The sequence below is a fragment of the Nilaparvata lugens genome, chromosome 6 (genome assembly GCF_014356525.2).
Source record: "Nilaparvata lugens isolate BPH chromosome 6, ASM1435652v1, whole genome shotgun sequence".
In the NCBI taxonomy this organism is placed as follows: domain Eukaryota; kingdom Metazoa; phylum Arthropoda; class Insecta; order Hemiptera; family Delphacidae; genus Nilaparvata; species Nilaparvata lugens.
The window spans coordinates 34,936,153-34,947,608 of record NC_052509.1 but is presented as its reverse complement, the minus strand read 5'-3'; the positions used below and the strand labels follow the sequence as shown (position 1 = coordinate 34,947,608).

The 11,456-nt window shown below is 32.4% G+C and overlaps 1 protein-coding gene across 1 annotated transcript; it reads left to right on the top strand.

Moving 5' to 3' along the window:
- The first annotated feature begins 2,166 nt into the window (after nt 1-2,166).
- On the top strand, nt 2,167-11,083 carry LOC111058261. The gene is made up of 4 exons (XM_039430688.1): nt 2,167-2,203; nt 5,368-5,462; nt 7,131-7,237; nt 10,508-11,083. Exons 2-4 carry the CDS (start codon nt 5,369-5,371, stop codon nt 10,619-10,621), a joined length of 315 nt encoding a protein of 104 aa, XP_039286622.1. The 5' UTR covers nt 2,167-2,203; nt 5,368; the 3' UTR covers nt 10,622-11,083.
- The last annotated feature ends 373 nt before the right edge of the window (nt 11,084-11,456 follow it).

Sequence of the window (11,456 nt, the reverse complement as noted above, 5' to 3'; positions counted from 1 at the left end):
TTTATACATCTATATATATAAAAATGTTATGTTGGTTTGTGTGTAATGCAAAAACTCCAAAAGTACTGGACCGATTGAGTTGAAATTTTAACATGATATAAAATCCGCATCAAGGATGGTTTTATCTACTTTTTACAATTTTCAGGGGCGCTACGCTCGCCCGAAAATTTTAACTTTTTTGTTTATGGATTTTTCCGATTTTTGACTTCACATTCGGGGTCAGCTCGCGAAAATAAGTCGATTAAAAAAAAAAAAAAATTGACCGGGCTCGCAGGGTGGCCCGGGGAGAGGGGGTGAAACTTTGGCCATTTTTGGCCAGATTTGAGCTGAGCGCTGCTGCAATCAAAGTGCAAAATCTGACCGCTAGATAGCGCGCATGTTTCAAAACGCAGCTTCAACAGGTTCGTGAGATATAGAGTACCGGTAAACTACACTCTTGATTACCGTATGTTTTCCGGTACAATTATTGGATTTCAATTACTTTCGCAATTCAGAACAAAGAAAGCATACCGATGCTTTTTTTCGATAATAAATTCGTGTTTCAGTGCAAATAATCGTGTTATACAATAATATTTTTACATATATATTTACAATAATATATTACACATAACACAGATGTTCATAATTTATTTAACAAGCATAATATTTGTGGTTTCCCAACACATATTTTATATATAGTGGGGGCCACAGAAAAAAAAAAATAAACATTCAATCACAATGTGCCACTGCGAAGCGTGGCAGGGTACAGCTAGTTATACATAAAATGTATGATACGCCTACCTACATAATATACTGTATACAAATTATGATAAATATACTATTATTATATGCTGATGCTTAACACCAAATTTATATCCATAAATTACATCATACATAGAATGTGTGATAGAATGAATGATAGTCTTGTAGGGAAACATTCACAATTTCTGCATCAGATATTATTTATTCTTTTTTGAATAAGGATTAATTTGTTCTTCAACTATGTTTTTTATTTTAGATGCTATAAAGTAGGCCGAAATTTTCAATAAACATAGAAACTATCACAGTACGGTATAACTTACTAGGAATATAATCAAATTTGTTGTTTTATTTTTGGTCAAATAAACTGATCAATATAGAAAGAAGTATTGGAAATGTATGTAAAACAAAAAGATTTCTTCAAATTAATCAACAGAATAAAAATGTTTGACTTACCTGTGAAATGGTATTTCATTTCCTTTAACATGTCAATTCTTGCATCCAAATGCAACACAATACATCACCATTTTTCGGTCGTATTTTTATTCAATTCTACGCATTTCACGACAAATACATCACAATATTTAAGAGAAAAGGTTGTGATCTAATACTAATAGCCCTAATACTCATTCAAATCCGTTTTTAAACTTTAAAAATGAAAAATCGTACTCAAGAGCTGCAACAGCCTGCTTGAATGTATGAGTACGAGAGAGAAGGGAATCCCACACGGTATGCCTGTCTCACTCACTCCGCCTTACACACTTTTGGTTGTAGCTAAGCATTGGACAGCCCGTTCCAGTTAGTTTAGAGTTCACTGGGTTAAACTGTTCTAATACTCTGTTACAGAATGTAGTACCTGTTCCATTTTTAAATTACTATAGAAGTACTGTTTTGATTTGAATAAATTATTATACAAGCTTTACTAACTGATCTACACCTTCCAGTCTTATGTTTTGTTAAGACCATATTATGAGATGAAAATGTAATTTTATTTAGTATACTGTTGAGTGTTTTTTGAATGTGATAATCGAGTTTCTTATCTAAAATATTTAAAAGTGAATATAGAACTATCTTTTTGCAAATAATATTGCTGTAATAGCCGGTTCTTGAAGGTAAAACTAGTTTGTTTTTTTTAATTTTCTATAATAGAATGTTTATAGTTTATGCAGTCTGTTGAGATTTGATGTATTTATTTTTACACTTATTCTTTCTTAAATGTATTTTTTAAAGGTAGGCTAGTGTATAATACAAATAAAGTAAAGCTAAAGTTTATCTAATAAGCTCAATTTTTTATGTTGCGTGATTCAATTAAGCCTATTTAAATTGTGCCAGCAATTAAATTCTGTAGAAATTGGACAGCAAGGATTACAATTCACAATCAAAACTGAAGCTTTCAGTTAGGTAACTATTGAAATCACGTAACCTATAGAGATTTGGTGAAAGACTCCAATGTTGGCCATAAAATGTAACATTTATTCAGGTTTTTATTTAGAAGACAAAATATTTCAATAGAGTAGTAAAAGTGAAGAATAGAAATGATATGATTTTTTATAATAATATACAAAAACCATTTAAAGTAAATGAAAGGTTAATCAAATTTGTAGGTTAGGATAAGAGTGCAAGGATGCTAATCTATTTAAAACTCTTATTCATTTATTGGATAGAGCAAACAATACAATAGTTGGTGGAGAAAAAACAGGCTATTGCCTAAAACTTCTTCAATTTCCTAATTTTGTCTTGAATTTTCCAAATATTATGTAGGTTAGGTATGTCCATTTTAATTTATACACTAGGTAAATCATTAATCTGAATATACAAATCAGAATAAAACAAACAATTGATATGAAATTCAAGTCAAGTCAACTCCATACCATACAACAAATATTTTTACACGAGTAGGTAACTTGAGCATAAAGAGTAACATAACTAAATTCTACTTGGAACTGTGCTTTAGTAAACTAGGCCTATATCCTGCTCAATTATAAACTTCCTATTGCTTGAAATTTCTAAAAAAGTGCCGTATATGGGTGTCTGTCAATAAATCTCCATGATTTAAATAGGTAGTTCTTTTTCAGATGAATATCTTTTCAAATGGCAATAAAATACGGTGCACCTTTTTCCAAATTTATGAATCTACAGTAATCAATTGATCGCTTGGAAAGATCATTAAAAAATCTGGTTTGTTCATACTAATTTAAAATTCACGTCACTTCTAGAAAAGCTCATACACTGCAACCTGTGGGAGTAAAATAATATAGGCTACATCGACTTTTGTGATAAACATTGATCAGTACGGTACTGTATGGATTTTAATAATCTACACAACCCATACCAAACCTAACTAACTTAATTGTCAGAAGCCCATAAATATAGTGCACTACACCAAAATTGTTGTTTATTATATTACTCATACTATATTATGTCATAAACTATCTTATTACGGGTTGAATCAATTGGCTGTTGACCTTATTTATTCCTATCTTACAAAAAGAGTACCGTACAGTATGTTTTAAAAAATTGGCGAGTATTTTGAGGTGGAATAGTCAAATAGGCCTACGGTGTGCCACAAGGTTCCATTCTTGGTTCACTGTTATTCATTGCTTATATTAATGATTTGCCTAATATTATTGATTCTTGTAATGACGATAGTGCTTCGTATTTGTTTGCAGATGACTTAGGTTTGAAAGTGGCTAATAAGAATAAGGATCATTTGCATTCTAACACATTCTAATGTTTTCTAAAACATTGAATAATACCTCTAAAATTGAAGATTGGTGTGCAGCAAACAATCTGAGCATTAATTCCACAAAAACAGAGGATATAACTTTGAGCTTTGACAGAAAAATTAATGACATAAACTCAATTAAGCCTAAGTTTCTTGGCGTGAGAATTGATACTAACCTGACTTAATGTCATATAGGCTAACATATATTTATAAAAAAATCAACAAGGGCATCTTCCTTTTACGTAGATTATGTAATATTGTAGATATGTCTGTTTTAATGAGTGTTTAGTTTGCCCTTATTCATAGCCTTTTGCTATATGGAATCCAGCTGTGGGGAAATGGCTCAACTACAGACATCTTGTTTAAATGTCAAAAGAAAGCAGTGAGAATAATTTGCCGCAAGGCTCCTCGTAATCCATGCAAATTATTATTTATTAAACTCGGACTATTAACTCTGCCATCTTTGTATGTATTGTCATGCTTGATTTCAGTGAAGAAAACTGAAAATCAATATGATGTTAACTCTATTAACTCTATTAACTCTATTAAATAATATTTTCTCTCAACAATGTAAGTAGGCCTACTGGTAACCTGAATCTGAATGATGATGTTTTCAAGCCTGTAAAGTTACTAGGAATGTACTTGGATAGTAAACTCAGCTGGGAGTATCACCTATAGTGAATTTATGTAAAAAGCTTTCTAGAGTAACATTTCTCTTACGAAGACTGAAATATTGTGTGAACGTTGATGTAATTAAAATGATTTACTTTGGTCTCTTCCATTCACACTTGATTTATGGAGTAAAACTGTGGGGCAACTCATCTTCTTCAAAAAAAGCATTTATATGGCAAGAGAAAGCACTTAGAGTTATATTTGGTATGAAATACAATGAATCTTGTAGAGGAATTTTTGTAGAACACAAAATTATGACCTTGCCTTGTCTGTATATATATTATAATTTAATCTCAGTGAAGAAAAATCTGTCTAATTTTGATAAAAATATTTCTATACATTCACATTATACTAGACATAGGGACGATATAACTAGACCTACAGTTAGATTGACTAAAACTCTAAAAAGTCATAAGTACCTACAAAATTCGCATGTTTAATTTACTACCAGATAATGTTAAAGCAGTTACCATTTAAAACGTTTTGTATTTCTGTTGATAAATGACTCAAGTCTGAAGCTTTCTATTCTGTTAATGAGTACCTAGAATATTTCAATGTATATGTGTAATTTTGTTCGTTTCTATAGTCCAACTCGTGTTATTTTACTACAATATTTCAATGTGTATTTGTAAATTTGTTCATTTTATAGTCCAACTTGTGATATTTTACTTATTATTGACAAAGCCTATTGCTTACATTTTTGTAATGTTGTTTTATGGCCAATAAAATTCTTGATTCTTGATATTATACACCAACATAACACTAGAAATAGGAATAATATAAGAGTCGAGTATTGCCAGTGTACAAGTTCCCAAAAAAACTGGCAATACATGTCAATAAAACTTTATAACTCTTTGCCTGAAAATATCAAAAGAATGAGCTTTAATAGTTACTGTAAATATTTAAAAAAGTATTAGTCAATGAAAGTTGAAGATTTCTTTGTAATAGATTTTTAAACTGATGTTTCTGTGTTATTAATGACGTTGTTGTAACATTTTAATGTTGTGTGACAATGAATGATTTGATTTTGATATTATTTAACGCATAGCCTAAGTTAAATTGTGTACGGTATATAAAATCATTTTATTTCAATTTACTTCCCAAAGTGCTATTCCCAACAACTTTTCTCCTCTGCGCGGCTAGAGCCATCGCTAAGGGATTACGCCTTTAGTGAACAATTGTAGAAACCAACTGATTAACAACTTCTAAACTTGAATTATTCTTCTTTATAGAATGAAGTGCAAGAATATTCCGGCTGAGTTCCATCGTGAAAGAGTTGGCGTTGCATCTAGTGCAGATGCTCGATTCACCCATAACAAGATCGAAGGTAAAGGTCTAATTTATTTTTCATTTAAAATTACCATATAACGCAAGCGGCAAATGTCACGTTGAATATTATAAGATACAGTGTAGGCTATAACAAGGTCCTTAAACAATAAGGATCCGACTCGAACAATTTCGATCAACTGCAATTTATGATAGCGGCTAAAATGGTGAAAATGTTGTCAAAAACCGGGTTTTCACACAATCAAATTTATACCTAAAATAGTCATCGATAAGCTCTATCAACTGCCACAAGTCCCACATCTGTAGAAATTTCAAGAGCTCCGCCCCATCTATGCAAAGTTTGATTTTAGATTCCCAATAATCAGGCTTCAGATACAATTTAAACACAAAATAAGTGGGAAAGATTGAGAATGAAAATCTCTACAATTAATGTTCAGTAAAATGTTCACCTAAAATTGAAAATAAGCTTGAAATTCAAGAAAATGTTATTATTCAATTGCAAACTGTTGGCCACTGTTGATTCTATTAAATCATTCACTATGAAGAGATAGCAGACCTCGTGTGTCTCCAGCGTTATTGTCCTGTCACCAGCTGGCTCAGATCTTTGGATAATAGACTTGAGATGCGCGTGAACACTAGCGTCAGGTGATCAATAATTTTCATAATAGCAAAGAAAAGTTGTGTGAGTGCGCCACACCAGATTTTTACATCAATTTTCACTGGATCCAAACTGCTCTCGTAGATATGAACCACTAGAAGTAAGGAAAAAGTTGAATTTTCTTGGTATTCACATTGTTGAAAAACTGACCCGGGAAGATCATATCAATTACATCACAAATAAAATAAATAGAAATTCCTACATTCTCAAAAGGCTTTCCAAATATTTAACTGAAGATCGGCTTCTTCTGATTTATTATGGAATCATGTACTCTCATCTAGCCTATGGTATAATATGGGGAGGAGCTGCCAATAAATACATGAATAGACCTTTTCCCGTTCAAAAAAGAATATTGAGATATATTTTTAGACTAGGATATAGAGACTCTTGTAGAACTACATTTCAAAACTATAAAATATTGACAGTTTATGCTCTCTACATATATAAAACCATAATCTTCATCCACAAAAATTACATAAATTGACTGCTTCAAGTGACATACATAGCAAGAACAGTAGAAACTCTAAATTTTATCACAGGATAAGGGTAAATAAGAAACTAACAGAGAATGATTAATTTATTAAAGGTGTCATATTTTTCAATAAATTGCCAGAGCACATCAAATCCCTGAAAGGCAACCAATCAAAATCTCAATTAAGAAAGATCTTGGGAGACAGGCCGATATATAGTAGGCCTATTAGTGACTACTAATATCGATCATATTACTATATGATATTGTATATTATATAATATTACCATATTAATAATATATTCTTTATATTTATTTAATTTATAGATTCATTTGCATCTGTACGTTTTCATTAAAATGCTCTACGTTTACAAATAAGCCATTGACAGATTTCCAAACTGTTTCCTGAAATTGGAGTTCGTTGCTCATCATGACAATTTCCTCACTTTTGACAGTTCATACACTTTTATAATTTATTAATTAAGGAGCGCACTGAATAGATGGATCTACAAGAATAATAATTAGATTAAATTTCTTTAACAAAACACAATTTAACCCATGCTGTATAACTCTTTTTTCAGAATGGATTGATAATCTTGATATTCATGCTTATGGCAGGCTCTCTCTTGAAATAGTAGATGCTCCTCCAGTGCTCTATTTGGATTTTCTATCAATACTAAGCTTGAAGGTGAGCGTTGGACTGAATACATATTTTTGCCCATCAAATTTATAAATTAGTTCAATCATCAAATTTATAGACTGTTCAATCATCAAATTTATAGATTGTTCAATCATCAATTATTGGTCAATCTAAATTAGAGCACAGATGATGCTCACATGAGCTTGTCACACATGTTCCATCAAAACTCCAACAGTGTCGGTTTGTTGGGGTTTTAGACATAGTCTGTTTAAAAAACTATTTTAAAAAATTTTAGTCTGTTGCTGACATATTATCTCAAGCTTATTCAAATGAGAATTTACAAATTTACTCATATGTTTTTAGAGATGTCTGCCGAATTTATGTTTGAGGTCCGCTTCCTTAGCGTAATATTCCAATATATCCATACGATCCAAGGGCCAAGCCACATGAGGCGTTTTTCAGACGAGTCGGCAGGGCAGGAAGCTCACCGATTGGCTAATTATCAGCTGATTCCGGAACGCCTACCCAATCAGTCAATCTGAGAGCTTCCTGCCCTGTCGACTCGTCTGAAAAACGCCTCATATGGCTTGGCTCCAAATCTTACGAACGGCACGTTAATCCTCGGTTTCTTTCTCTCTTCAGTGATATTGTTATGTTGGTATTAAGCATCTACTTGATGCAGTCATTATCCCTCACTACTTAACGTATTCAATAGAAACGATACTTTGATTACTCACGTTACTTCATTTAGTACTTGGTACTCAAATGCATCTGATTTCCGGTAACCACACATTATTAAAATAATTTTCAGATTTATGCTGAACTTTTGCATTTTGCTTGCAAAAACTAATAACGCTACGTAACTAGCACTTGGCAGCAGACTCAAGTTAGGCGGCCATGTTTGTGTTTGTGGTTCTATAACTTGACAAAAATTCACGTTCTGGCCGCATGGATCACAGGGCGTTTGGTGGGAATGATATTTAACTGTTGAGCTCTGTGAAAGTTGCCCCCCTATCGCTTGTTGGTGTCGTATGATATGAGATCGGAGGTTGAAAAAGATGACCCTGGTATAATCCTGCTTACAAACAATAATAATTCATTCTCTTCAGCGACCATACAACTTCCTATAGTGAGGTCCACGTTATAATGGCAGTGTTTGATTAGCAATCGTATTACATCCTTGTCTATCATTCAATAAAGCAAATAGCGCTATCTCTTTCTCACTTTACTCTGTTGCCAAATCGTCTTTTAACAATGTAGAATTAATAATAAATTAACAAAATATTTCATCTTCATCATTAAAATTCAGTATGAAATTATTGGAAAATATAATTTCGTGCTTAATAAAATAAAATTGATTATTTCAAACAAGAAATAAGTTAAATATTATATCAATAAACCTGTATTAGCTACCGTCTATAGAAGGCATTGACAAGACAGAGGATCGGCAACGTTGTTTTGCTATCTTTCTCCACTGCCATTATAACGTGGACCTCACTATAGAATGGTTGTGAATATCATAGAAAATATATGAGCAGTGATGAACGAGAGATGATGGGTGAGCTCATTTAGCTTACTACATCCTAACAAGAATTATTTCTTTCCTACTGTAATCACAACTCACAAAATTTCATTCAGTTGGCAGTGTCAAAAGTGAAATCTTTTTACAGTTTTTGGATATCTCATATTGTAGTTTGGAATGTAGTTTTGTAAGTTTCAATTGTCTGTATTGTGAATATTTCATACTCATATTGTTTGAAATGTAATAGTGTGATATTGAGTGGATATAATTGTAGTTATTTTTTTCTGTGTATCTTATATTCTTTTGCAGGTTATTGAACTGAAAGAACTTTGATTTTCACCTTATGTTGAACCTTGAGTTTTTAGTATGAGAATTGACAATGTTTTTATTGAATTTGCTAACTTGTTGCTTAGTTGTCGAAATTAAAGCAATTTTCGTGCATTTTTAAATACAATTTCAATTTCATGTCGAAAAAGCTTCTTTATTTGGGAATTTTACGAACGTTGACCTTTTTGCAGCTTTGGCTTTTCCACTGAAAGTTATGCTCAACGCTAGTGGAAGGGGAATAATTTTCAGTGAAAAGGCCACAGTCCTAATTGAGACGTTACCGGAAAACATCGTGTAACGGTGTGCGAGCCTCGGTCCTCTGAATGGGTCAATTTCCCATCCAGAGGGACTAATTGACAAATTTCAGTTATCAGTAATTTTTATCTATATAAATAGGAAATCAAATTTTATAGAGTTAGTAAGAGAAGAATCAGGAAATAATTTGTGCGTGTGAGCTCAAGTATAGTGAGTTTTCTTAAATCGTATGTGAGTGTCTCTGAAGAGTCCAAGTTTAAATTGTTAAAATGGTGAGTGCCAAACTCTTGTTGTTTTCTTATAAGCTTATAGCTCAAAATTCAGTTTCATAGAATGACCGAGGCCCAAACCTACAATAGTTGCAGCAAGTTAGCAAGTTCCCAAGTATTGAAATTAAAAATTGAATATGCCTTCTTGACCTGAATTGATTGCTGAATAACTTTGTTTTGTTTGAAAATTTCAAATGTGACATGATTCTATTTATTAGTTTTGATTAGTTTAATAAGCCTGAAGTCGAATTTTATGAATATTTTTCATTAAAGTTCCTGGCTCGTAGTTGCTAGTTTCTTAACTAGGTGACAATTGAATAATGATAATAATCTGTGCATTTGTCACTATAAGCCCCTAAACCAATCAAAAGAGATCTCATAGCAGTTATTTTAGAAAATATTATTGAAGAGAAGAAACACCCCCTCGATATACCTCGCACAGCAGTAGTATAATGTCTATCGAACCACATGCATTTTTATATATTTCATATTTTGGGAAATTAACTAAGTCATCGTATAGAGAGATTCTCAGCTACATAATTTTATGTACGGTGTGAGTTGAAGAGGCTTATAAATAACCATAGCCACTTCTAATACAAGGCCCCGGCCTACGATATTGCAACGTCGCAGTGTAGGCCTAGAGTCTAATACATGATTGGTAAAAAGATTTTTTAAAATACCAGCTAATCTTTTTCACCAATCATGTATTAGATTCTAGGCCTACGCTGCGACGTTGCAAGGCCGGGGCCTTGTATTAGAGATGGCTATGATAAAACCCTCCACCGGTTACAAGAAATATTCATATATTGAATATTTTTCATATTCAATATTTAATAATTTCAGCACTTATATGCCTTGTAATGAAGTAATAACAAATTTCATTAAAAGCTTATTATTCCTTGGTATTTTGCTGTTGTTTCTGATCGCTTTTTTCTCCTGTTTCAGTTGAACTGGTTTGTCGCCGCTTCAACGGAACTTGCTATTATACCACACAACCAAGAATATCACCATCTATTTCACTTGACTATTCCGTATGGATTGGTGATTTATACACTTTGACTGTTCTGTACTGTATGGAATTTGAGTATTCATAAGAATGCCTTGTCTTATACTCCCTCCTGAAGTCTCCAAGACGAAATCTTAAAAAAAATCTAGTCTATACACCAGGCTCCATCATAGATTACTTCTGCTCAGACTTGGATCACCATGCTATAATAAGTCAATTGATAACATCTCCGATATGTCAATAATCCTCATTTTATAGTAAACCCTTGAGATCGAAGTGCTAGATGAATTACTTGAAAAGGTGACGGTCAACCCGAATTTATGTTTCTTGAATTATCTTTGTTCGGTTGTGAATCACCCAGAATTGTGCATGGGTTTTTGCCAGATCAATGCGAATGAAGTTTACCATAAAAATATTTTAAGGGACGGTTTCCGAGCTCGGGATTTAGCTAAGTTCTAGACTTTAAACAGCTGGAGTCAGAAAACTGGTTTTCCGAAACGGGGCCTCGTCGTAGTCCACGTTTAAATTAAATTTCCCAAAAACACTTAAGTTGAACACAAAATAAAATAACGACTAAATTGTGTAAAGTTTCAGCTATTTTAATTATTTAGGAATGCTTCATTTTGTCAAGAAAAAATGTTTCCAATATTTTAGAAATGAGAAAATAAATATCTTAAAAACCATGACTACTCTCCATATCGGAAAGCCAATTTTCTGACTCCAGCTGTTTAAAGTCTAGAACTAAGCTAAATCTCGAACTCGGAGGCCGGCCCTAAAATTATGTCTCCTTGTTGCTTTACTTTCAAGTTACTTAAACATAAATTTGAATTGAACTTCTAATAATTTTTTTTATACAGTGATGAAAAATCGTTAGCGATCCATACCGAT